Source organism: Cheilinus undulatus, linkage group 15 (genome assembly GCF_018320785.1).
Source record: "Cheilinus undulatus linkage group 15, ASM1832078v1, whole genome shotgun sequence".
NCBI lineage: Eukaryota > Metazoa > Chordata > Actinopteri > Labriformes > Labridae > Cheilinus > Cheilinus undulatus.
In genome coordinates, this window is record NC_054879.1 from 46,491,785 (window position 1) to 46,518,396 (window position 26,612).

At 37.6% G+C, this 26,612-nt stretch overlaps 3 protein-coding genes and 1 non-coding gene across 7 annotated transcripts; all 4 read left to right on the forward strand.

Moving 5' to 3' along the window:
- Window positions 1-2,035: 2,035 nt before the first annotated feature.
- On the forward strand, window positions 2,036-4,911 carry LOC121522155 (low choriolytic enzyme). 3 transcript variants are annotated; one of them, XM_041806276.1, is made up of 10 exons: window positions 2,036-2,213; window positions 3,093-3,157; window positions 3,240-3,282; window positions 3,355-3,417; window positions 3,497-3,652; window positions 3,750-3,867; window positions 4,015-4,193; window positions 4,350-4,431; window positions 4,511-4,641; window positions 4,787-4,911. In XM_041806276.1, the coding sequence occupies exons 1-10, from the start codon at window positions 2,192-2,194 to the stop codon at window positions 4,804-4,806; spliced, it is 879 nt and encodes a 292-aa protein (XP_041662210.1). In that variant the 5' UTR covers window positions 2,036-2,191; the 3' UTR covers window positions 4,807-4,911. The 3 variants fall into 3 exon arrangements, with proteins under 3 accessions (XP_041662210.1, XP_041662212.1, XP_041662213.1); XM_041806278.1 differs by having other exon boundaries at window positions 3,098-3,157; XM_041806279.1 differs by having other exon boundaries at window positions 3,147-3,157.
- On the forward strand, window positions 2,542-2,614 carry trnak-uuu. Its single transcript has one exon. It is a non-coding gene; the product is annotated as a tRNA-Lys (tRNA).
- A 1,470-nt stretch (window positions 4,912-6,381) lies between the features above and the next one.
- LOC121522154 (high choriolytic enzyme 2) lies at window positions 6,382-9,473 on the forward strand. Of its 2 annotated transcripts, none has more exons than XM_041806274.1 (9): window positions 6,382-6,503; window positions 6,588-6,681; window positions 7,020-7,079; window positions 7,156-7,308; window positions 7,379-7,496; window positions 7,580-7,758; window positions 8,787-8,868; window positions 8,956-9,080; window positions 9,165-9,473. In XM_041806274.1, exons 1-9 carry the CDS (start codon window positions 6,432-6,434, stop codon window positions 9,176-9,178), a joined length of 897 nt encoding a protein of 298 aa, XP_041662208.1. In that variant the 5' UTR covers window positions 6,382-6,431; the 3' UTR covers window positions 9,179-9,473. The 2 variants fall into 2 exon arrangements, with proteins under 2 accessions (XP_041662208.1, XP_041662209.1); XM_041806275.1 differs by having other exon boundaries at window positions 6,588-6,639.
- Window positions 9,474-11,831: 2,358 nt separating this feature from the next.
- On the forward strand, window positions 11,832-20,730 carry tra2b (transformer 2 beta homolog). Its single transcript, XM_041807206.1, has 8 exons — window positions 11,832-12,013; window positions 17,138-17,283; window positions 17,402-17,564; window positions 17,650-17,838; window positions 17,941-18,056; window positions 20,008-20,136; window positions 20,233-20,303; window positions 20,387-20,730. Exons 1-8 carry the CDS (start codon window positions 11,981-11,983, stop codon window positions 20,395-20,397), a joined length of 858 nt encoding a protein of 285 aa, XP_041663140.1. The 5' UTR covers window positions 11,832-11,980; the 3' UTR covers window positions 20,398-20,730.
- Window positions 20,731-26,612: the final 5,882 nt, after the last annotated feature.

A 26,612-nucleotide genomic window follows, 5' to 3' on the forward strand; every position in this document is an offset into this window, starting at 1 on the left:
CTGTCATTTGAAATTTTAAGAATTTTTTTGGGAAATTTCAGGGAATTTGTTTGGACAGTCAGATGTTTTCACTATTTCATGGAATTTTGGAGAATACATTTGTATTTTTTTTTTATTTGTTAAGAGATTTAAGGGGGAATTTACTTTGGTATTTAGGAATTTGGTTGAACATAACATTTTGGCTTTCCTACAACACTGTAATCATTCTACTATTAGGATTTTTGAGATAATTGTTCAGAATGTCCTTCCAAGTTTGAAGAATTTGCTTGAAATGTTGGGAGAATTTGCTCTTTAGATATCTTGGGGAATTTGCTTGGAAATATTCCACTATTTTCAAGGAAATTTAGGGGATATTTTGCATATTTTGGAGGGTTTGTTTGAAGATTTGGAGAAATTACTTTGGAATTTTTTGGCATTTTGATGGAGAATTTGGGAAATTTCTTTGTAATTTTTTTTGGACTTGCGATGGGAATTCTAGGCATAGGGGTTGTCATTTGAAATTTTAAGAATTTTTTTGGGAAATTTCAGGGAATTTGTTTGGACAGTCAGATGTTTTCACTATGTCATGTAATTTTGGAGAATATGTTTGTATTTTTTTTTAATTCGTTCAGAGATTTTAGGGGGAATTTACTTTGGTATTTGGGAATTCGCTTGAAGATTTTCAGAAATTTGCATTAAATTCCCAAGGCTTTATCACTGAAAGATTTGAGGACCATTTAAAGAAATGTTGGGGTTCTTTTTATGGGATACTTTAAAATATGTTGAATAACTTTCACAAAAATTGAAAAGAAATGTATTTGAAATTTAACTGAATTTGGGGGATTTTTGAAAAGGAAAATTTCCAAGAACTTCCTGTTCAAAGATGAGACTGATGTTTTAACTTATCAGACCCTCCTTATCCCAAATAAGTGGGAGAAACTTAAAGTGCCTTCCAAACAAAAGCTCAGGTCTCAGGAGGTTAAAAATACGTATTTTTACAACTAAAAGCCATCTTTAGGTTATTGCAAGTTCACGATAAATCAGCTCAGCTTGAGCTTAGATTTACTGCTACTAAAAATTTTAATGGTACTTTGGGGATTTTTAAAATCTTGGTTTGTTATTATAATTTCTACTGTTGATTTGTATGCGATTTTAACAAAACACTTTTCTGATTTTATTCTTTGTCCAAATTATTTCTCAGAGTTGTAGACAAGGCTGACCTTAAGGGGGGAAAGGTGAAGCTTTCTGAGGCCCATGGAGGTCAGCATGATATGACCAATTACACTTTTAATCAACGGCAACCACATTTTATTTTTTAATCTAAGTATCTGACCATTTGTCAGAGCAGAAATGCATTTTTATATTGTTGCCTCAGTAAAAATTGTGCTGTCTAAATTAATTGCATTAATTTTGATTAATTGCCATCCCCAATTATTGCACTAATTTTCTTTCATCGCGATTAATCACAGGCTTTATTGTTGCTTTCTAAAATCCTTGTTTAAGTAAAATAAATAAACTCCTGTTTTTGAGATCGTAAAAACAGGAAATTCAAAAATAAATAAATTCCCGTTTTTACGAGATAGTATCTATAAAAACAGGAAAATCAAAAATAAATTTTAAAAATCCTGTTCTTACAATAAAGTTATGTTATAAAAACAGGAGCATTTTTTATTATTTTCAATACGCCACCGTAGTGTCCCTAAAATGTGCTAAATGCTTTTTTCTGATCATTTCTCTGCATGTTTCTTGTAATAGGAGGAGGGGGTGGAAATTAATTGAAAACAGTTAAAATGTAAAGATTTGCAAAGTAATTTTTAAAGAAAGACACAAGGAGAAAAGGGGGAAGTCACTTATATTACAGTTACTATTCATGCCAAAAAAAGCGGTGTCAGAGTAAAAAGTAAAATTTTGTCGAGTCAACGTAAAATACCCGTGACCACGTGATTACGTATGCAAAACGTGGCGTCACAGGTAGGAGACAGGTGGAAAACCTGCATTTTAAAATCTTTTTAAACGTGTCTACTGAAAAGAAAAACTGAAATATATTACTATAAAACCATGTCATCCTCAGCTGTGCGAGTCTTCTGCTGGACCTTCTCCAGTTTTCGTTTGTTTTCTTCGATAGCATGCTGAAGTTGACTGATCTGCTCCTGCAATTTGACGAGACAAAGAACCGTTACGGCAGCGTCCACACATTTTACATTAAGACTTCATGAATGACAGCTGTAACACAGGTGAGCTATCACAACAGTTTCTCTAAATTGTTGTTATTTGACAGTTTGTGACTTTAGTCGTTGCGTGTAAACTGCAGTTACCTACCGCAACTCACTTTGCAAGATTGGCTAGGTAGCATGCAGTACAGGCAGGCTAAAGCTACGCTAACTTACCTTTGAGTCATCGTGTTTTGGTGCAGTTTGCCTGTTAGATGCAGTCATTATAAATTGTTTACTTTGCAAACACTTCTTACGTGGGATGATTCTAGACCTGACTGACGTTCGCAGTCGCGCGTGAGCATTCTTTCTGTGGAAGTTTATAAAGGTAACTTCCGGTAGAGCTGCTAGAGCCCGGATAGCTCAGTCGGTAGAGCATCAGACTTTTAATCTGAGGGTCCAGGGTTCAAGTCCCTGTTCGGGCGGAAATATTTTTTCCTTCCTAGAACAAGGTGTGGCTAAGAATATGTTACCAAGGCATCGGATTTACCTGAGTTACTGATAATCTGTTATTAGACATGCAACCTAGCATGTCAACAGCGCTTAATCTTTAGCATAGCAAAACGAAAACATCACTCCGGGTGAAGGCACAAGGTGTTTAAAGCCTAAAATTGCCGCAAACCAGTGCCAAACATTAAACCATTGATTTTTAAGATAGTCATCGAAGAGGAGTTGTTATTACACAGAGCGAGACCACACATTATCCTACTGTTGGAGTTGTTGTTTATGAAAGAATCAAACTAATTAAGGGATTAAACTCACTCGCAAACAAATAACAGCAACCCTATAATTTCCCTGAGAAAATCATGGGTATCATCTCTACATAGTGATTGAGAACTCCTATAAAGCTAGGTGTTAGTGCAGGTAAAATGTCAATACTGTGGACGTTCTCCATCTGACCAGCAAAGATGAAGCGGATTATCCTCGTCTGCGTGGTCTCCACCTTTCTCTCCTCAGCACATGCTCAGGTAAATACATGGATTGGATCTGAAACTTCTTTTACAGTACATATAACAACAGAATTATGTTAAAAATGTCTTATTTCTGCAGAAGTTTCTCTTCAGCCCAAAATGGGGCCCCATTGGCTTTAAAGGTAAATACAGTTTTTAGTACCTGAATTCTACCTGAATGAACAGTGTGAACAGTAAAATCTGTTCTCTTTCAGAGCGTGAAGAGCACAGTGAGAGGACAGCAATGGATGAAATCATCAGAGTAAATGAGCTGCATGGTAAGTTTAATTTTAAAACTTTATCAAATGATCTCCTGTAAGCCTTCTCATAATGATATTTTCCATGGATGTCTCTCAGCTTCCCGGATCATAGATAGCACTACCAGCCTGAGGGAGGGAGACATCGCAGTTTCTTCTGGAAAACGTTCTAAAGTCTGCTTTGCTCGTAGCTGCCTCTGGAATAAGTCCGTGGATGGACATGTCTATATTGCATATAAGCTCTCAACTGAGTACAGTATGTTGTTTTATGTAAATAAATAGATTACAGTTTGTTAAACTTGCCAGTATTCTTGCTATTCATGAATTTTCAAATTGTCTTGTCTAAATAATAGCTGATTTGGAGGTAAAGCAGATAAAGAAAGGAATGGAAAACATAGAGAAAGGTACCTGTGTGCGCTTTGTACCTCGGACTCACCAGGAAGACTACATTGACATCCAGCCAAAAGCTGGGTGAGACCCTTTACAAAGTTTGATCCTAAAATCTGACCGTTGTTCAGGAATGTTTCCCATTAAAAATGTTTTTCCTGCATGAAGTAGGTGTGAAATGAGAGCTGTTTGGAATCTAAATGTATAAACCCTTAATTTTCCATAATCCAGGTGCTGGTCCTACCTTGGAGCGCGTGGTGGAAAACAGACCGTCTCTCTGCAGAGCCCTGACTGCCTGCAGGTCGGAGTGATCTCCCATGAATTCATGCACGCCCTGGGCTTTGTGCACGAGCAGTCTCGCTTTGACCGGGACAACTATGTCACCATCATGTGGCCAAACATTTGGAGGGGTAATTTCAAAGAGGCGGGAAAGGGGGTTGGCATTAGGGTGTGAGAGACCCACACAATGTGATTTGTAGATTTAGATATATTTCTTTAGTTTCTGCAGCACATTTTTTGTAGATTAAAACAGGACTCAAACATAACATGTTTTTTATTTCCCACAGACCGTTTGAGGAACTTTGAAAAATTCCGGACTGACTCTCTAGACCTTCCCTATGATTACAGCTCTATCATGCACTACGGGATGTAAGCATTCATCTGATGTCTAACTATATATATCATGTTTGATGCATTAGAATCTAACTGATGCTATGCATGTGTTCAGGTATGCCTACTCTCAGGATGGGGAGCCGACCATCATTCCTAAGAACAGCAACACCAAGGAGATAAAGCTGGGACAAACTACAAGTCTCAGTCACATTGACAAGCTGAAAATCAACAAGCTTTATAACTGTGGTTGGTACTAAACATCCTGATCTAGCCTCCTGAAAATATATAAAGGCTCTTAACTTCATAAAAAATAGTCAAATACTAACTTAAAGTAAAATTAGACGTGTCATTCATTTTCATATGTTTGATCACTGTCTGCTTCTCTCTGTAGGTGACATGGATGATAACTAACCCGAGTGAATTGAGGTCAAACAGGAATGTGCTGAAAGCTTCTTTTGCAAACCTATGTCTAATCATGCAAATAGTTTCAATAAAGATTGATTTAAGCTTTAAAAATGTGCAAGAGTTTTGTTGTAAGGGCAGAATTTCTTGCATACGCATAAGGTAGTTGCAGTTGTTTGAAGTGTTTTTTTAATCTTTCTTTAATCAATCAATAGAAGCATCTCATGGCAAGTGCTCTCTGACTCAAGAGTGAAGAAAATTCAGTCAGCGAGCTTGAATCTGTGCAATAAAATGCAGCTTATATGTAAAAACCAGATGCCATAAATAAAGACCAAACTACTAGAAGGCAGGAATCCATCTATATAAAACAAAGCACCATTAGCTTAGATCAGTGTTACTCAACCCTGCTGAACAAAAGAGTCAAATTGTTGGAAATTACCTATGCTGGAGCCACAAGCTAAGTGGTGAAAAGTAGCAAAAAGGATTAAGGTGGCAATAAAAGTATGAAAAAATGAGGCAAAGATTGCCAAAAAGTGACAATAATGAATGAAAAGGCGCAAGATAGATATGAAAGAGCAAAAATTGGGTGCAAAGTGGCAGAAATGGGAAGAAAAAGTGTAAAAATGGGTGAGGAGGGTCAAAAAAATGAGTTACAGGTGGCAAAAATGGTCAAAAAAACAGCAGAAACATAGCAACAAATTTGTGAAAAGTGACTTAAATGGGCAAGAAGCAGCAAAAAGGTTTGAAAAGTCAGCAAAAAGTAGCATTTATCGGCAGAAGGCTGTAAAGGTACAGAAAATGGCAAAATGGAAAAATTGCTAAAAGCAAAAACAGGATAAAGCGGCAAAAACTGAAAGCGAGGGCAATGGAAATATACAGACAGAAAATAAAGGTTGACAGTTGAAGCCTACTGCATAAGTGTGGAAATCAACCTGACTTGTGACTTGTAATGGATCATTTCTGAGGTCAAAATTTCCCTTTTTAAAGGTGTTCTGGGGAATAGTATTTCAAATGAAGACACAAAAGAGCCACACTTTGAGTATCACTGGCTTAGATAAAGAAATGTCGTTGCACTAATGTTCTCAAACTAACCACAAGGCAAGGTTTAATAAACTGCTTATGCATGAAATTCCTTTGCCAGGCTTTGCCCTTTAAATTGGCCCCTTGATAGAGAGAAATAGTATTTGGAGAGTAAGGTTTTCGCTCATACATATTTACTTATGTGACAAAATGATTGTTGTAAGGGCCGTTATCAGCTGATAGTGCATTGCAAAATCACTGCTTTCCAGTACACTCAGACATAAATTGCCAGTTTCTCAGACTGAAAGGTGCAAAGGCAGAGGCGTATCACATCCAACTGCAAACACCTGTTGGTGTGTCATTCCTGAAAGTGCTGAATCATGGGTTTGCTAAGTACAGGGCCAAAGTGAAGGTCAGCATCAGGACCACCTGTTGTGGATCAGCAGTGGACTTGTGTAAATTACACACGCCGGATGATTAGGGGTCTTAATCATGCTTCATCGTGCTCCAATTGGTACAAAGTAGAGGAGGAGAAGTGGGTATATAGATTCAGAGGAGGCAAGGTGCTCAGTTGCACTGGACTGAAACTGGTAGAGCAGTCTGCAAACACAACAATGCATTCTGCTACGATCCTCTTCGGCATCTTGTTTGGCCTTGTAGTCCAGGCCTACACTCTTCCTGTTAAGGTCAGTAACAAGAGAAAGTACATTTGGATAAAATTTGTTTGTGCATGTTTGCAAAATAACCTTAAATGCAATTTGCTTTTACAGAATTCAACTGCATTAGACGAAGGAAAAGTGAGGCTGAAAAGAAAATACTCAGGTGGACTATCGGAAAAACATTTGAGCCATCTTCATGGGGCATGTAAATAATATGGAAGCCCTAAGTAGACATGCTGCCATAGAGTTAATTTTGCTCCTTTTTCCCATTCTAACGAGTACTTTTCACAAGATCTCCACTTCTTTATACCATTCTGTCAAAGTTAAAACGGGGTTTTCCTGCGATGACTTGTTTTAGATGTTGTGAAATAACCTTCACAGTAAGAGATCTGAAGAAAATACGTGCTTGTTAGCATAGGAGAACAGAGGAAATAGGATGTATGGCTGCATGTTCTCTTAAGGTGTCCGTAAAAATATATTCTTCATCTTTCTAGTAATATTTTTGATACAGAAAGAAATGTTAATCTTTGTTTCTGTGTTTAGATGAAATTGTAGACCGTGATGAAATGACCGCGATGGATCAAATCCTGGAAGTCAACAGGAGTAAGTAAACTGAAATTATATAAATCATACCGCTTTGAGGTTTTTAGTGTTACTAGTCATACTTGTTTTTCTCCAGAGTTCCGAGCCCCAAGAGGACTGACACTGAGAGAAGGAGACATCGCCACCTCACACATACGCAGCGCCATAACCTGCCCTGGAAACAGCTGTCTATGGCCCAAAGCCATCGATGGATTCGTTTACATACCCTTCCTCCTCTCCCCACTATACGGTAGGAATCCGATTACAAAAGCAAGTGTGAGCTAAAATATTCCTCGCTAACTTGAGTTTCCCTGTTGTAGATGACATGGACAGGATCACCATAGAAACAGGGATGCAGGACATTTCTTCTGCAACATGTATTAAATTTATTCCACGCACACATGAAGCCAACTTCCTTGATATTCAGCCTAGATATGGGTGCGTATTCTTCTTTTTACATGTGAAACCAGTAGTCAGAGTTTGCATTTTAATGATGCGTCACTTTTGTTCTGCGCCCAAAGCTGCTGGTCATTTCTGGGGCAGACTGGAGGAAGCCAGACCCTGTCCCTGCAGACCCCTGGGTGCATGTGGTCAGGAGTGGCTGCCCATGAGTTTATGCACGCACTGGGATTTGTGCATGAGCAGTCTCGTTCTGACAGAGATCACTATGTGTCGATTATCTGGAAGAACATCATACCAGGTAGGTAATCGTGCTTTTTTTCATCTTTTCTTTGTTATTTACTGTCCCTAAGATTGTGTTCACCCCCTTGGATGTTTTACCCTTTTGTTGATTTTATAAATCAATCATGATTTGGCGTTTTTCACAAAAAAAAAATCTCTTAAATATCAAAAATAGTCACCCCCTTTAAAGTGACTGGCCTCATTCAACAGAAGTTAAGCAGATTAGTGCTAGTAGTCTCACAGTTAATGAAATGGGGATCACCTTAGTGCAGTGACTGTGTCTCAGTAATTGTAGAATAAAGACAGTTGTTTCTGGAAGCTCCAATCATGAGTTCATCAGTATTCCTTGCTACCATTACACCATGAAGACAAAAGAACACTCCAAGAAACTCAGAGTGTGCAAAACATTTCCAAGTCTCTGAACATCCCCCAGAGTTCAGTTAAATCCATCATGAAGAAATAAAGGAATATGTCAAGTGTAAATCTGCCTAGATCAGGCCATCCTTACAGACTGAGTGAGCGTGCAAGAAGGAGACTAGTGAGAGAGGCCTGGAGGACCGTCTTGTTCAGTCAGCAAAACAACTATGGCTTGGGAGATTTATTCTCCAGTAAGACGATGAGCTGAAGCATCCAGAGAAGCTACACAGAAATGGTTTATAGACAAGGGGAATGTTCTGGAGTGGCCGAGTCAAAGCCCAGACCACAATATAATAGAGAATATGCGGCTTGACTTGAAAAGGGCTGTTCATGCCCAACAGTTTAGCAAAGAAGAATGGAGTAAAATTGCAGAGTTCAGATGTTTGAGCCTGATTGAGACCTATCCACACAGACTCAGAGCTGTGACTGCAGCCAAAGGTGACTTTGTAGAAATCTGTAGCTACTTTGACATTAATTTTTTTTTTCACCAAAAAAGCCAAATTATTTCGACCCTGATTGATATCTAAAATCAGTTAAAGGGTAAAACATCCAGGGGGTTGAATACTTTTTATTGGCACTATATATTCTCATAAAACTAATTTAATTTTATTATCTGTGATATTTTGACAGACCAAATGCATAACTTCAGGAAACAGCTGACAAATAACCTCAATAGCCCGTATGACTACAGCTCAGTCATGCATTATGGAAGGTGAGCGTCTCTCTGACTTCACAAAATCACAGCGTCTGCATGTTTGCTGGTGGTGCAAAAGCACCTTTCACTTTATCTTATGTCCAGATACGCCTTCTCTGAGGACGGCGGGCCAACAATCATCCCCAAACCAGATCCTTACATTCCCATCGGCCAGAGAGATGGGCCAAGCATGCTAGATCTTCATAAAATCAACGTCCTCTACAGCTGTGGTGAGTGAACTTAACCGTCTGTTGACTGAAATAAATATTTTCTTACAGACACTTGAATTGATCAGATCTTTCTACCCATTGTAGGTTCCACCGAGTAACTGAATGCTGTTGTCTGACTGGTCTTAATCAGAACATGGTTCATCATGACCTCTGGTCTTCAACAGGTTAATGTCCATTATCAGTCTAAAGCATTTTAATTTTCCCTTAAGAACATCAGAAATCCTAGTGTGTACCTTTGCATGGCATTTTCTCTACTCCACTTTATTCTATTAATCTGCATTAAAGCTGCCTGAAGGAAAATAAAGCGACGAGAAATAACAGAAGACTTCAGTTCTGTGAAACACATAATGTCTCTGCTGCTGCTGCTGCTTATATCACTGTCTAATGTCTGAATCAATCTGTTCAATCTACTGCCTCTTCCTATGCTTCTCCTCATGTTTAATAAAAAAAAATCAATATAAATATTAATGGTCTGTTTGACAAATCCTTTCTCACATAAGGTAAACTAGACATGGGCTACTTTTGATTTAGGCATTGCAGTGAGTCAGTCATGTAATAGCTGCAAGTTCTTCTGAAGTGGTTCATTCCCTTTTTCTTTGGGGGGGTGGCAAACAAAATGGGAATTAACTGACAGATGATTATACAAGTATATTTAAACTTGCATCATTTTTAAAGAAAAAACATGCATGGGCCATCTTGAAGCATACGTAGTCTACTTAAGGGGCCACTAGAAATTACCCAAGGGGCCTGACCCGGTCCATGGGCGTCTGATTAAATAACCCGGCCCTACATAGTAGCATGGGTGTAGCACGGGGGGGGGTGGGGGTAGTGATTACCTGGGCCCACAGTAGGAAGGGGCCCTTGAGAAGCCTGCAATGAAAAGTGTGTTTTTATTTATTTATTCTAAGTAAAGAGTGTCATTATTGAGTCAAAAGCAAATAAATGAATTGGTCAGACTGAAATTTATCCACCTTGTTTCTGGGGCCACTGCTGTAAATCTGAATATGGGCGAAACTTCCGGTGCTAAGGCGGAAGTACATCAATACATGTATTTTAATACAGCAGCTAACAATAGATGCTAACTACGAACGACAGTTGTTGATAGGAATTCACCGCAGATTTGTAAATATTAATTTGTTTTTGTAATCACATGTTCACATTGTGTTGTAAGCTGTAAATATGTAAGTAAGGCGGATACCGCATTGTTCCTGGGGGTCTACTGTAGCGAATGTGGGTGGAACTTCTCGAACAGTAACAATAATAGCAAAATGCGATTCTTCCAAGGGTTTACTAAAATGGTTTTGCATCAACAGTGGTGGAATAAGGATTTCAGTAACCCCACAGACAAGAAATGTTATCTGAAGGTGGTGTCCAAACTCAGTTAAAACATGATGGTCTATTTCTATACTGATACAAAGCTAATAAAGTTAGCTGAATATGCTTGTCTAGTTAATCTGAGGTAATGTCGTCACTTTGTACTCTTTAGTAGAGGGTGGAGAAATAATAATATTGTCCCGTTTGAGGGGAAGCAGTCGAAAGTTACATGTTTTAATGTCCAAATTGCTCTAATAATCACGTTTCACATCTCGTATTCAAAGCAAAGTCCCATTTAGATAAAAGGGACTGGAAGTTGTGCCCATATTTCACACAAAGAATCATGGGGACTAGGAATAAGGTGGATATCAAATAGTGTAAAAATAAAGTGTGGGGGGGGGTGGATTCCTTTCACACGTCCATCAAGTTCTGATAAAACTTACGCTTTAGCAGCATCCACGCTAAGCTCTTCTGCCATAATTGCACCGGCCTCTTGCTGCTGCTTGTTTACGTCACGACTCTGCTGCGCCTGAAAGTACCGCCCCTCTTCACTGATTGGTCCTGTCACTTTGTAAAGGCCCATTTATACTCCCTTTACGTATGAAAATGTATACGTCCTTTTTAAACGATGTTACCGTCACTGCTCACATACTTCCATGCGTCCTTTACGTTGGCATGGGGGGGGGCCAGAGTCAAAAGTTTATGACAACAACAAACTCAAAAACAAACATGGCGACTGTGGCGGAAGTATCCTCAAAAAGTTCCGCCATTGTTGTTTCTTTGTGGTGTCTCACAGAGCTACATATCGGGTAGTGACAGCAACAATGCCCCCACCGTTTCCGATGGTACTACTCGGTTTGACCCGTATCCGTAAGCTTTAAGGAAACGTGCAGAAATATGGACGAAATGAACGCGGAGCACGGACAGAAGGCTTCGTCTGTATCCGCATTTAACGTTGAGCATAAATGGGCCTTAAGGGTCCAAAGGGTTCAGATGGGAGCTTAACAAGATGGATTCGCCAGTGAAAAAGAAGGAAATGGGCATATCCATCTGCTTTGTAATGTTACAAATGTCCAGCACTGCAAAATAATGCTAGTAAATTTAATTTTGATATGGATATTATGGTTCAAAAATACATTAAAATGCAGAGTTATTTTTTTTTAAATTATGTAGCATTTGTTGCTTGGCAATCTGGTTAAGGGGGGCGCTGTGTAACATTCTTTCTGGGGGCCAGAAATCCCTAGCTACGCCCCTGCATAGCAGTCTCAAAACCTTTGGATTACACAGTTTCTTAGTAGTTTGCATTACCATAATGGTCATGTTGTAAACTGTGCCAGATTAGCTACATTTTTTATAACGTGTCTATCCACTGAAACATCCTGGATGAACTTTGATCAAACCTTGAATTGTTCCGTCGTGGTCATGAGTGCTCCTGGTGGCATGTGTCCCATCATTACCCAGCAGGCCTTTGGGGCGGGAGAACATTAAAGTCAACCGCCGTCCCTGCAGCCCACGCAGCCACACTGCAGGTCGTAGCTAGCCGGTTGGTATCAGTGCACTGAAATACTCAGTCACGGTCGCTAACAATGAGCGATAACGTGAAAGGATACAGCGAGCGGGTATGTACGAAGCTTGTGCATGCTCTAATTGTAGTGTTGTCTTTTATTTGGGCTAACGTCTTAATGACGCGGCTGCATGTAACTGAAGTGGTAACAGTCTTCATGCAGAGTTGGCTAATGCTGGTTAGCTGATGTTAGCAAGCGTGTTTAATTCTACAGTCGAAGTACATGTTTCGGATTTTCGGTAAGTCGTAAAAACTACCCATATCAACTGCATTTTAGTTACTGGTATGGTGTGGCTGAAATGAGCCCAGAGAAGCTTTAAATAACGGCCAATATGAGAAAGATAGCCTTCCAGCGTTTGCGTTAGCTTAGCATCGTTAGCACGGCGGTAGGCCTCCGCCTGTGCTGTAAATGCAGATAGGGTTACGATGCTAACTTTAGCCGACCAGCAGCCAACTCTCCTTACAAACAGGATGTTTTTAACCTATGCTGTTAACGTTATGGATTTACAGTGGTTTATTCCTGTATTATTCTGCGAAATGTTTTAGAAAGAGGAAAGGAGGTGTTAAATATCTTCGTCAAAATGTATGTGCTGATAAACTGCAGAAATCAAAAGTAATGTGGCTTTTTGCCGAAATTACGACGGAGTGTTAGAGCCACACGGCGAACAAAGGAAAGAATAATTTTTTTAACATTATGAGAGTAAGGTCATTATATTACGATAATAAAGTCATAATATTAGGAGAATAATGTCATAATATTAGGAGAGTAATGTCATAATATTAGGAGAGTAATGTCATACTATTATGAGAATAAAGTCGTAATGTTACGAGAAAGTCGTAATATTAGGAGAATAAAATATTACAAGAAAGACAGTCTACAGCGGATCTACGATGGAGTATTGTTCTGATTCTGATAATAAGATGAAGTATTTCCTTATTTGTGAAACCGATACTCAAATCTAGCTTCACAACATGATCGACATTTCTCATTTTAACGGAGGCGGCGTCCCGACAGATTTTCTTTCTTGTAATATTTTATTCTCGTAATATTACGACTTTATTCTCGTCATTTTACGTCTTATTTTCTCGCAGTATTACGACTTTTTCCCCGTAATATCAAAATTCTTTTTTGAATTTTTGTTTTCTTCTCTTCGTGTGGCCCTAATACTCTGTCGTACTAAATAAACTATATTTACCCTCTCAGTGAAGATGATCTAACAATGTTTGCTTAGTTGTAATTTGGTAGTTAATTGCATTTTCTGAGATCAACCTACAGGATAGTCGAAATACATCATGTGAACTATTGATGGAGATTTATTTAAAAAGTTATTTTTCCTCATGCTGGGCTCCATAACTTTGGTCAATTTTATGGTGTTAAAAATATTTTAAAACTTTCATACCAAACACGGCCTCAATATTGCTGGTTATTCATTTGTTTTAACTAGGGATGAGTATGGAAATCAGGCACCTATAACACTAATATCAATACCTTCTTTCAAAACCACCACAACCTAAATAAAAGCAAGTAAATCTTATTAGAATTGGTGTGATTTATATGTCAAGTTACACTGGTTTTGTTTTCATTTCCAACATTTGACTGGCGTCATATAAAGAAAATCCTGTGAATCATATACCAGACAGCTTTTAGTCTTGCTGACTTTCAACACAGTTTTCCCCTCTCATAAATATTTAATGTGGTGCAGTTTGAAGCACTGTATAAAAAGTTTTGTTTTAGCATCGGTATCAATAAAGCCTGTATGATATCCATCCCTAGTTTAACCCCCTCCTTGAACCCTTGTGTGAAAACTAGGGCCAATCGCAAATTAGATTAAATCGCAATTTGGCCTGCTGCGGTTTTCAAATCGCAGACGGTGCATATTTTTTTAACCCGGAAATGTGTCAAAATACTGATTTGATACATTTTTTGCAGCAGAGATTTTATGCTCTACACATTGTGCATATATATAATTGTCTTTTTTTCCAAAATTGTTTAGTAAAATCCGACTTTTCTGGTTTGTGTATATGATTTTCTTAATGAAAATAAAAATAACATTAAAAATTACCATCCCTTCAGTATAGCAATTGGTGTCAAATTTGCCATTTGAGCCACAATCACAGTTAGCCTTCATTTATTAAAAATCTTTCATCCCTAGTTTAATTTATCTTGTGTTGCATTAGTTATAATATAGAATGATTTATTGCTTATGTTTGTTGAATAATACACAAGATGAGGACCCTTAAAGTAATTGCATATTAGTAAATCGCAATATTGGTGGAAAAATTTGCAGTTTTATTTTTTTCCCAGATCGTTCAACCCTAGTGAAAATACAAACTTGGGAATTGCGATCTAATTGTGATTTGATATGTGATTTCTTTCTGAAGTTCCTCATCTTATGTATTTTCTAGGGATGGGACCGATCCAATCCAATATCGGTATCGGGTCCGATATTGATGTAATTAATAGATCGGATATCTGACTGAGGGCGCCGATCCAAGTGACCGATCCAAAGCCATCCTACAGTTTGTGGTAGACCATGAACGCACCGCAGTCTAAGACGAGACAGTCTGTGTGTAACTGAGCTAGCGTTAGTTAGGATGTTCTTAGCGGTATAAACCTAGTGGGTTAAAGATAAATCTATATTTAGAATAGTCAAAACTAGTCTAAAGATGAGAGAACACAAAGTGGGTGTGACGTTAGCCTGATATACTCTCTACAGCATGGCTAGCATTGAAAGCTAGCGCCGCTAGCGCCTTCGTTCCTCTTTGCAGGTTAATATGGTGCTTTGATTTTTGGCCTCTTTTCATTTCGGGTGAGTAGTCATACGTGAGCTTAACCCTCGACAGCCCACATACCACTTTATTTCCATTCACTACTTTGGAAAACTGTCGTACCGCGTCTTCCTACTACACGCTAACAGCTTAGCTACCTCCACGCTTCTCGTTGTTTACCACCGGTGAAGGGTCAGAGAGGAAGACTGCGGCTACAGCGGTCTCTAGTGGTGGGAGGTTCATTACAGTTTAAAAGAGCATCATAGACAGGGATTTCAAGCCCGGGTTCATAAAAAGGGATAGGTAATTAGTTTAACCGACTTGAGTTATGCTATTTAGGGTAAGCATTGTTGTTTTCTAACTTATACTCAGTTGTTATTTTATGGATAATGTTTATTTATTTTTGAGTAGTAGTTCAAATAAATTTGTTTGGAATACATTTACGTTCAATTCATTTTTAAAATTTATTTATTTTTGCTTTGTAATAAGAGGAGCTGGGTGGTTTACTACAGCCTCATGTAACCTCACACATTATACCAACAACAGTAATAATTGTTTAAAAAGAGATGTGTGTGTGTATATACACACACACACACACTCACACACACTGGAATCAGTATCGGTATTGGCACAGATTTATGGGAATTGGATCAGAACTGAAAAAAGTGGATCGGTGCATCCCTAGTATTTTCCAACAAACACAAGCATTAAATCATTCTATTTAAAACCAACACAATATTAACATGTGATAATTTTTATGTTATTCTCTTATTCAATAAGAAAACTGTACAAAAAAGAAGAAAATAGGATTTTTTTGCAGACTTTTCTTTAAAAAAAAGGCGCTTAAATAATGGCATGATATATAGGCCTAATGCATAACGTCTGCTGCTGCTGCTGCTGCTGCAAAAAATGTAATCTGGTATTTTGACCCAAATTCCAGGTTAAAGAATTATTGCGCCCTCTACGATTTGAAAAGTGCAGCGATATTGTGATTTCATCTAATTTGCAATTAATTGCCCAGCCCACATGCAAACTTCCACTACGTTTAATCTTGAATCTAAACAAAGCAATATTAGACTACAGGAAACTTCCCTGGTTCAGTGGACAACATGTGAACACAATTAGTTGTACATTTGAGCCAAATCACTGAGGGATAATATGTACAAATTTGTCTAAATGTTCTTTTCTTCAAGTAGTATCACATAGGAACCCATGTGCAGATCTTAAGTGATAGTACTGCTTTATTCCGTGTTTTAAAGACGTGAAAAACTGAAAATAAGATACTTTTCATAACTAGTCCGGTAGCATTTATTAGCATCTTGTTATCCCAAAATTTTATGTCTTCCTAACCGGATGGGTGAGGCTGGTTCAAACAAATGGTGGTAGCATCTTGAGGTCGTTTAGTCAGTGATAACCAGGATTTATTTTTAAAAAGATGGCCCAGCTGGTGGGTTTCACATTCAGTGGTTTGATACAGACTGTGTGGCTTCTAGCAGCCACCTGACAAGAAGTCTGACATAGATGCATTTAAGGAAACCAATTTATTTTGAGTGCAAATTAATCTTTGTTTCATGCACAGATGGCCAATGCTTGATTTATTAATGCCCCTTTTAGAGATGTTAATGTTTGTCAAACTGAGGCTGAAATCACACAGCCCTGAATTCAAACCACTGAAAGTGAAATATTTATTCAACTAACATTTCAGATTAGTTTTATGGGGCCTTTAGCATTCCCATGCATGTTCTAAGATTGTGATAACACATCTACAAGTTGAATGAGGGTGCACTTTTGATTACAGTCATATATTCTTCATCCTTTTCTTTTTCATAAAGGTAAAGGTTGGACGAAGAAAATGCGGGAGAAGTCTCACGTCCACTTAATTTTCAATAATATGAAGCTCAGATGTGTGAAGCTCAATTGTTGGTTGCATGCTAAAACATGACGAGGAGAGAAGTGTGGGCTGTGTGTGAGATGGGGGAAGTAAGAAGATGTAAGACAATTGAAGAAAGAAGAATAATATGAAGTAATGAAGTTAAAGAGATGAAGTTAAGGAAAGAAGTAACTGGATAAGGTCACCGCGCTAAGTCATTCTCTGGTCTGTTTGTCAATGCGTGCATGTTTTCTTTATTGAATGCAACACAATGTAGTTTAAATCATTCAAACTTTTTACACTAATAAGTTTCATGTTGGCAATCACTTAATTATTGATGTAATCATACTTATTCCATTCAACGCTACAAAATGTGTAATTCCTGATCCACATTCCTAAATTCTGTTTTATTTTTTCCTCTACTTTTCACAGGATAGTCTTAATTCTTCACTACATAAAATAATTTAGGTACATTTATTGATGTTGTCCTTTCGTTTGTGCTAAAAATTGGTGTTTGGTGTGTATGTGTGGTCAATTCAGGAGTCTCGCTCTGGATCCAGAAGCCTAAGTCCACGGGGCTCTGGGAAGTCGGCAAGCCGCTCCCCAGCTCGCTCCCCCGCCCATTCAAAAGAAGGATCCCGCCACTCCCATTCCAAATCTAGATCTCGATCCAGGTCAAAGTCTAGGTGAGTTAGGAAGTATTTGAAAAGCTTGGATGTCAAATATTGCCACTCCTTGAGACACAAATCCAGTAGATGTGAAGAACAGTGCAAGCAGTTCTTATTAAAGTGTTTCTCTCTGTAGGTCTCATTCCCGCCACGGCTCACGTAGACACTACAGCCGATCTCGCTCCCGCTCAAGGTCCTATCGGCGCAGATCTCACAGTAGATCCTACAGCGGAGAGCGTCGGCGCAGGAGCCACAGCCGCTCACCCATGTCCAACCGCCGCAGGCACATAGGCAACCGAGTACGTTTTAAGGGATTCTAGAAATTTGTCGCTTATGTAGGAATGTATGGATAGGATTATAACCATTACTGCTTCAAAATTCCAGGCGAATCCTGATCCAAACACGTGTTTGGGAGTGTTTGGCCTGAGCTTGTACACCACAGAAAGGGATCTGAGGGAAGTCTTCTCTAAATACGGCCCCCTGGCGGATGTTTCTATCGTGTATGACCAGCAATCGAGGCGTTCCAGGGGCTTCGCTTTTGTTTACTTTGAGAACAAAGATGACGCAAAGGAGGTATCAGAGCACGAGTGGACCAGTGTGTGTGTGTTTTTTCTTCTTTTTTTAATACTCTGTTCTTAGTCTTAATGGATAACTTGTACATATATTCACTTCTAGGCAAAGGAACGAGCCAATGGCATGGAGCTGGATGGTCGCAGGATCAGGGTGGACTTCTCCATCACAAAAAGACCTCACACCCCAACCCCTGGAATCTACATGGGCCGTCCCACATAGTAAGAACCCCTCTATGTTTGTGTCATCAGTAGTTAAGTAAAATACCAGTGTTAATTTTGGCAGCTATTTTTATTTTAGTCTTAGTCTTTAGACAGAATGTCTTTTAGTTTTAGTCACATTTTAGTCATTTCTGTCCTTTTTAGTTATAGTCCAGTTTTAGTCCATAAAAAGTCCTCACGTTTTAGTCTTAACTTTTAGTCCAAGCATTTAATTTCTTGCCTAAATCTGGTACCAAATCATGGTAGTGTGTTCTCTGCACGCTACCAAACCTGGGGTCCCTGCTTTCTACAGCTGAGAGGCAGAATAGATACAGATGCATTGTTTTTGACGGATTTACCCACAGTAGAGAAATTATACGGATTTTGAATATCCGATGAAAACTACATTACATTTCAGTCTAGTTTTAGTCATCTTGATGAAAACTAAACTTAGTTTTTGTCAGTTTTAACCATCACAGATCTATTTTTGTTAGTCTTAATTAGAGCCTGAGTGATATGGGATTTTTGGGGCTGATATATTGGCTGATAACCGATATATCGGCTGATATATGAAATAAGAACATTGATATACACAGGATATATAATGTACATGAACACAAATGTGGACATGTTAATTAACAGTCGCATTTATCTTTGTTTATTTCACAAAGATGCAACTAATACCACGTTAAAACGCTGTATAATTGTCTTGATGGCTGTGGACCATATTGGACAGGAAAATGATAAATGGAGAGCCATATAGACATCGTTGTGGCAAAAACGCACATAGAATATGTTTAAAATGTGTTTCTTGATAACCCTGAGGAAGGTCACAAGCTTAAATATGCCTGTTTTCTAAAGTTGTTCTCTGAAGATCTACTATTAGTGAAACTTTCTGTCTCCACACTGGTAGAATATGTCTCAGGAAAGATAAACACCGTATGAATGCTTTTCTGGTTTGTGCTTTTCTAAGTAAAAGTCTGGTTTAGCATGTCTATAGAGACACTCCGTTCACTTGTACTTAATGCTTTTATTTTGAAAAGTTCCCGACAAACTTCCACTGTACACTGAATCAAGTCGCTTTTAGGGGGTTTACTGAGGGAAAACTTATGAAGGACAGGGCTTTGAGAGCATGGAGATGCAGCTGACAGGCAGAAAACTAGCGTCCTGTGTGAAAGCCGCACCCGCAGGAACCGGAGCTGACACACGCAAGCAGCAAAACGCGCTCCCAGTCTGAAACAGACAGCCGAGTGAGTCCGACTGCAGCAGGGACTGCTGCTGAGGACTAGGCTGCCTGTGAGTGCTTAGGCATGGGGAGGGGCCCACGGCTGCACCAGCTGCTCACTGAAAAGAGCAACAACGTTACGTGCTTTCACGTCAGAGTCTCCAAAACTCTCTAATAACACCAGGAAAAAGTCGCTAGATTTGTCGCTTTTTTGAAAAAGAGTTGCTAGAGGGGTCTGAAAACCCGCTGAATATAGCGACAAAGTCGCTAAGCTGGCAACACTGAGTGGGGGAGAGCTGCTGCTGCACTAGCTTGTGTCTTGGGCCAGGCACTCAGGCTGAGTTTAGCAGGGACACACACAGCGACAGAATCCCCGCGCAGCAAAAAGCTAATAAATCAGCTACATGTTGGTCGATGTTGATTAATCTGTGATATGCTTTAATCGGCCCTCCGATCAATCGGTCGGGCTCCAGCCTCAGTCTAGTTTTTGTCATGGAAAAATTGCTAACATTTTTAGTCATAGTTTTACTCGACGAAATTAACACTGTAAATACAAGTTAGAAATGGTCATTTCCACAACAGAGAGCCGTACTGAACACTAATACCTCTATATGAAGACATAAACTACACCAACAGCAGAGTTGAGAAAGATGTGATGAGTGCAGCGCTGCTACAGTGTTCTTTTTGTGCTAAATATATAATAATAGAAACAACATTACTAAAACCAGCTGATTGTCATCTTTGTAGTGGTGGAGGAGGAGGAGGCCCAAGCGGACCTCGGCGCAATTCACGTGACTACGACAGAGGATATGACCGGGGTTACGACAGAGGTGGTTACGATCGCTATGACGACCGGGAGTATTACAGATCGTACAGGTTGGTGCTGCTGATGAGCTGAAGGACGTTTGCCATGTTGTTGGTGGTGGTGGTCAGGAAAATGAATAAAAAGCTGCTTATGTTGTCTTGTTCTAGGAGGCGATCTCCATCACCGTACTACAGAGGGGCTTACAGGTCTCGCTCCAGATCACGGTCTTACTCTCCACGTGAGTTTGCTCTTTCAGTGAATGTCATCTGTTTTAAAAATAAACGGGCTGCTTTATGTTTACTCTAACTCATCTTTTTACAGGTCGCTATTGAAAGCCCCGCCTCCCTCCTCCTCCTCCTCCTCCTCTTTCCAAAGCTCAGACTGGGAGTGTTTCTGATTGGTTTGATTGATTTCTGAACGGATCATCTTTCTTAAGGTGATCGTCACTCTTCTCTTTGCTCGTGTACGTGATCAGTTCATGTTTCCTCAGATGGGTTGTGAAGCGGTGTCATTGAGATGACCCAGGCTGTTCTCATGTTTTTAATTTTAAATGTATGGTTGACATCAGCCATTATCAATATGTTAATGTTTTATTTTCTTCTTTTTTGTATACAAATTTAGAGGAATTCATCTTTGAACATATTAAAGGAAGATACATTTTTTTATTTTGGCTCATGTGTGTCCTTACAGCACTTGAACGCTTCTGCTGTTTCAGAGCTCTTCTGTTACACCCATGGACATGCTAATAGGCTATGTGCTATTTTCTACTGATTAGATGAGGGGTGTCAAACTCAAGGCCCGGGGGCCAAATCCGGCCCATGGTGCAGTTACACCCAACCCACCAGATCATGATATTTTTGTTAGAACTGGTCCACCAGTATGAGGTCTGCAGATTTCCTCTAGTATAAAAATGTCAACTTAACCTTGATGATTTATAACATCCTTGCTGATTCACTAAAATTAGAAAAAAGTTGATACAAAGTCAGGAACGTAGGAGAAATTTGTGTTCTCTCTATATTTTCAATTTTACATCTCACAGTTGGGACTAAAAGTTATGGTTTTGACAGTTTTTTTTCTTAACCTTTACATCTGATAACTTTGACTTTTTATCTCATATTTTTGCCTTTGAGATTCATAATTTTAAATTTTAAATCCTATTTTGACCTTTTTAAAGTCATGATTTTGACTTTTATCTCATGTTTTCACCTTTTTCAACTCCTAATTTTTTACCTTTCAAATTCGTGATTTTTTTAAAAGTTTTATTTCATATTGACATTTCAAACTCACGATTTCAATGTTTCTCATATTTTGATTGTTAGATATCATGCCTTTGAATTTGAGCTCAGTTTTGCTGACAATTTCAACTCCTTTTAGTTTTATCTCATGACCTTTTGACCTTTAAAGCTCATGATTTTAAATTTTATCTCATACTTTGACCTTTAAAGCTCATGATTTTTAAATTTATTTCATATTTTGACCTTTAAAATTCACAATTTTGATAATTCTCATTTTTAGACTGTTAAAAATCATGGTTTCAGTACTCTTTCATATTTTGCCTTTTAAAAACATTATTTTGACATTAATGTCAGTTTTTTTTAACCTTTAAAAGTGATGTTTCACTTTTTATCTCAGATTTTGAGTTTTTAACTTGTCATGTTGACATTTTAATCTCAAAATCTTTTAGGTTGACACTCAGTGGTTAAATGTTGACCCTGTTAGGCCCTCAGGTTAGTCCCAAATTCAGAATCCGGCCCCTGCTGTGACTGAGTTTGACACCCCTGGATTAGAATTTAATAGCATTTTCTTCTTCCAGAAAACAACTCGACAGATGTGTGTTAATAAAAATCAATAATGATCGATAAAGCTCACGCATCCTACAGTGGTTTCACACTTACAAGTGGAACTATAGGCACACTATCAGTTAATCCTGTGGAAGTTGAATGCTGACACAGAGGAAATGTTAGATTTTAAATTTTTGGAGGAAAAAAAAACAGAAACATTGATTAATGGATTGATAATGCTGTAGCTCTTCCAACAACACTGATCATTTTTAGCACGTCACACTGATTTGCCCATATTTCAGGTGTTTGCACCAGCCCAAATAATAATCAATAAAATGTCACATCAGGCTGGCACAGGACAGAACCCATTCATGTTGGCTTATATTTAATCCATGTGGATAAACTATTAAACTACTAAGAAAGGGAGCAATGTGTATGTAAGGGTCTCCAGTCCAACATTGACCCCTGCTGGTTAAAGAGAAGCATCTATGTCACAAGGTTAGGATTTTTTTTATTAATTAATTAGAATATGTTTTACTTTTTATTTTCAATGTAAGTTAAGTTTAAATTTGCTTATAAACCTGATTCGTAAGTTTACTAAGCATTTTTGGCAGCTTGTTAGTTTTGATGATATATATATTTATATATTTATTTGGCTCTGGATATAAATATTTAATGATTAAAGGGCTGAACTGATTTGAAAAAAAAAACAGATAAAATATAGTACACCAGGGGTGTCAAACTCAGTCCCAGAGGGGGCTGGATTCTGAATTAAGGTCTGACCTGAGGGCCCAACAGGGTCCACATTTAACCAAACTGTTAACCTCAATTTCACCAGTAATAAATTATGGGGGGAAAAAACTAGCACTGAGGAAAAATGATTTTGAGATTTAAAAAGTCAAAATGTTAAGTTAAAAGGCTCAAAATCTGAGATAAAATTTATTAGTTCAAAGGTCAAAATGAGACGTTAAAGTAATACTTTTAAGAGGCAAACGCATGAAAAAGAAATAATTTTTTTATGGTGCACCTAAAAGGTCAAAATATGAGACAAAGAGTGAAAATGATTGACAAAGTCAATATAAGAAAACAGTCAAAATAATAAATTGTAAATGCTCAAAATATGAAATAAAAAATCAAAATTATAAATGCAAAAGGTTAAAATATATAATAAAAGTCCAAATAATAGACCGAAGTCATGATTGTGCAATGCAAAATTCAAAATAAGAAATGAAAACACTTAATTTCTTTTCCCATATTTTTATCTAATTCTTTTTACTCATTTTTTTCACATTTTTATGACTTAACCTTGATATCAAATATTTTTAAGTTTACATTTTTATATTGGAGGAAATCTGCAGACCTCATATTGTAGGGCCAGTTATAATAAGAACAGGATATGATCCTGTAGGCCGGGTGTAACTGTACCACAGCCGGATTTGGCCCCCGGGCCTTGAGTTTGACACCCCTGAAGTACACAATAAAGGGAAAGAAATGAGAGTTTATTCAGTCAGTAAGCTGATTTGAAAATAAAACTGACTTCACTGAGAGAAGTTGGACAAAAAGGCTGTGTCAGTCAGCGAGGTAGAGTTTAGGACAAAAACCAAAGACTGTTCTATTATTTACTTTCGTTGTGTGAACATTTTTACTAAATCCACTTCATTTGAGTTTCAGTTACTTTGTCGTTATTGAAAACTGCCTTGTGTCAGACGATTCCACCATACTCTCTTTAACTTAGGTTTGAAACAACATTTTTCCTTAGCTTAACAAAAAGTGGTTCTTAAAGGGCCAGACCACAAAATTTTAATTCTAAATAAGTGTGAAAAGGTAGAACTTATTGCTTTTATTGCTGTGGAGGCCATAACAGGACATGCTTCCTTACATTTTTACACTTTGTCTCCTGTGATAGATTTTTTTCTAACTATGTCAGTGTACTAAAATTGGGATAATGCTGGGTTTCGTGAAATGCTTATTTCAGTTTTCTCAGAATCCCTTGAAATTAACTCAACATTGCAGGAAATGCAGCGTTTTATAATAAATTAACAGTCAAAATTGTATGAAAGCTCCTGTACATTAAAACAAATGTTTTATTTTAACAAATTCAATTAAACTAAAAGCATTTGCTTTTTAATGAATTAATTGTGACTGGCTATAACGTTTACATCACTTCATTTATCTGTGGTTGTTAACTGGGTTGTTCCCGGCTCTTGACTTATAACTGTACTTATCTACTATCAATGCTTAAAATTTGGACTTTTTTAAAGCTATGAAATCATCAGGAAACAAGGTTTGTTGTCCTGAGTAAAAGCTGAGCTGAGAAGTTGTGGAAATGACTGAAATGTGGATGGATGGATGTCTGCTTTGGGCTTCCGTACAATATCCTACTGACCAACTTTTCACATGTCTGTGTTCCTTTTTATAAATTTGTCTGAATATTGTATGGAAGCCTGAAGTGGACATAGATCCACACGTAAGTGTGACACTTTATATGTCTGAGGCATGTGCTAAAATATCAACTATTAGGTTATTAAATCATATTTAAAAATTAAACACGGTTTCTTATAAAACACAGAGAGACCGTCTAGATCGGTGCCACTCAACCCATCTCCTACAATGAGCCAAAATGTTGGAAAGTACATTTGGAAGAGCCTCAATCTAAGTAGTGAAACGTGGCAAAAATGGGTTGAAGTGGCAATGAAAACAGGTTCATGGTGGCAAAAGTTGTAAAAATGGGCAAAATGGGAGGAAAAATAATATAATATAGGCAAAGATCAGCAAAAGAAAAGGTGAGAAAAATGGGCAGAGAGTGGCAAAATGGGGGAAATGGGCATTTAATGGCAAAAAGCAGCTTTAATGGGTGAAAAGTGGCACAAAAAGGGGCAAAAAATTGCAAAAAGCAGGATAAAATAGGCAAAAATGGGTAGAAAGTGACACAAAAGAGGTGGCAAAATGGGTTAAAAGCAGTATAAATTTATTAAAAGTGGCAAAAAAATGGAAATAAGGGCAATGGAAATGTACAGAAAAATATAGGTTGACAATCAAGTTTGACAAATAAAGCCTAAAGGATAAGTGTGGGAAACAAACTGATAAATGAGACTTGCAAAGGATAATTTCTGAGGTCACAGTTTCCCTTTTGTAAGGTTTTCTGGGGGAATAATATTTCAAATCAAGACACAAAAGAGCCACACATGGAGTACTACTGGTCTAGATAATGGTAGGATTGTTTGAACTGTTAAGGAATTGTGTTTTTTTTTCCACACCAGTAAAATTAGAAACTTATAGGCAGAATGTCAAATGTGATTTAATGATTAAATCCAAGCATGCTTGTTACTTTATGAACATTTTATGGGTGGCTCTTTTATCTGATCTTCCACTCCACAGGCTGTTTGACATAAAATAATAAATAAAGGAACTTTTAACCCTAATATTATTAGAATAAAACAGTATTTAACCAGCTACAGCAGCACTTCATGTTTTGAAGGAAGTTCAGCCAAACACTGGGAGATAATGAGATAAATCAAAGTGTTCAAACTTTGGGGAAAGAGCAATAAAGGACCACACCTTGGAAACTGCTTGAGTGTATTTCTTTCCCTCTTCCACCACAAGTGAAATGTTTTTCTGTTGTTTGGTGTGTTTTGCAGGTTGCTCTGCATCCCCCTAGAGCTCCAGCTAATTTAACTTTCTGAGCTGAAATAGTACAATTTGATTGGTCCAATTGTTGACCTACACTGACTTAACATAAAATGACATGGATATGCTTTAATTCTGAATAAATACAAAAACACACTGAGATTGAATTTTAATCAAAATTGGATGTTTAATGTAGAACAGGGGTGTCAAACCAGATTCTGGATTCAGGTCTAACCTGAGGGCCTAACGGGGTCAACATTAAACCAGAAACTGTCAATCTCATTTGTCCAGTAAGTAAATATGATATGATACTGATGATAAATGATTTTGACATTTAAAAAGTTAAAAAGATAAGTTTAAAGGCTCACAAATTGAGAAAATTAAATTTATTAGTTCAAAAAGTTCAAAACATGAAATTGAAATTGAAAAATAATGTTTTTTAAAGGCATACAAAGTAGAAATAAAGTCAAAGTCATGAGTTTAAAAGGTCAAAATATGAAATAAAATTTGTCATCATGAAATAAAAAGTCAAAATATGATTCAAGGTTTTTAATTGTGAGTCTAATGGTCAAACTATGGGATTATGAAGTCAAAATTTGGAGTTGAAAATGAGAAAATACAAAATAATTGGTTAAAAAGGTCAAAATATGACTTAAAAATTAGAATTATGAATCTTAAAGCTTAAAATATTATATGAGAAGTCAAAATTATGAGTTGAAATGCTCAAAGTATGAAATAAAAAGTCAAAAATCCTAAGTTTGAGTCCTAATTGTGAGATGCAAAATTGAAATTGTGCCGGATTCTGAATTAAGGTCTGACCTGAGGGCCTAACTTTAACTGTCAACCTCATTTTCACCAGTAATACAATATGGGGGGGAAAGTTAGCACTGATGATAAATGATTTTGAGATTTAAAAAGTCAAATTTGTTTGTTCAAAAAGTCAAAACATAAAATTAGATGTTAAATAATGCTTTTAAAAGGTAAATATATAAAAAAGAAAGTCACAATCATGTTTTTAAGGCAAGAATATGACTTACAATTTAAAATGGTGCACCTAAAAGGTCAAAATATGAGATTAAAAGTGAAAATAATAAATTGTAAATGGTCAAAATATGAGATAAAAGTCCAAATAATAGACT

Excerpts from the sequence above, each read along its gene's own strand:
- LOC121522155 (XM_041806276.1), top strand. The coding sequence starts at position 2,192 with ATGAATGACAGCTGTAACACAG. Across the intron at positions 2,214-3,092 it reads GAATGACAGCTGTAACACAG|CAAAGATGAAGCGGATTATC; the intron begins GTGAGCTATCAC and ends CCATCTGACCAG. Across the intron at positions 3,418-3,496 it reads CAGAGTAAATGAGCTGCATG|CTTCCCGGATCATAGATAGC; the intron begins GTAAGTTTAATT and ends GATGTCTCTCAG.
- LOC121522154 (XM_041806274.1), top strand. The coding sequence starts at position 6,432 with ATGCATTCTGCTACGATCCTCTTCGGCATCTTGTTTGGCCTTGTAGTC. Across the intron at positions 7,080-7,155 it reads AATCCTGGAAGTCAACAGGA|AGTTCCGAGCCCCAAGAGGA; the intron begins GTAAGTAAACTG and ends GTTTTTCTCCAG. Across the intron at positions 8,869-8,955 it reads TCAGTCATGCATTATGGAAG|ATACGCCTTCTCTGAGGACG; the intron begins GTGAGCGTCTCT and ends TCTTATGTCCAG.
- tra2b (XM_041807206.1), top strand. The coding sequence starts at position 11,981 with ATGAGCGATAACGTGAAAGGATACAGCGAGCGG. Across the intron at positions 17,284-17,401 it reads CGATCCAGGTCAAAGTCTAG|GTCTCATTCCCGCCACGGCT; the intron begins GTGAGTTAGGAA and ends TTCTCTCTGTAG. Across the intron at positions 17,839-17,940 it reads ACAAAGATGACGCAAAGGAG|GCAAAGGAACGAGCCAATGG; the intron begins GTATCAGAGCAC and ends ATTCACTTCTAG.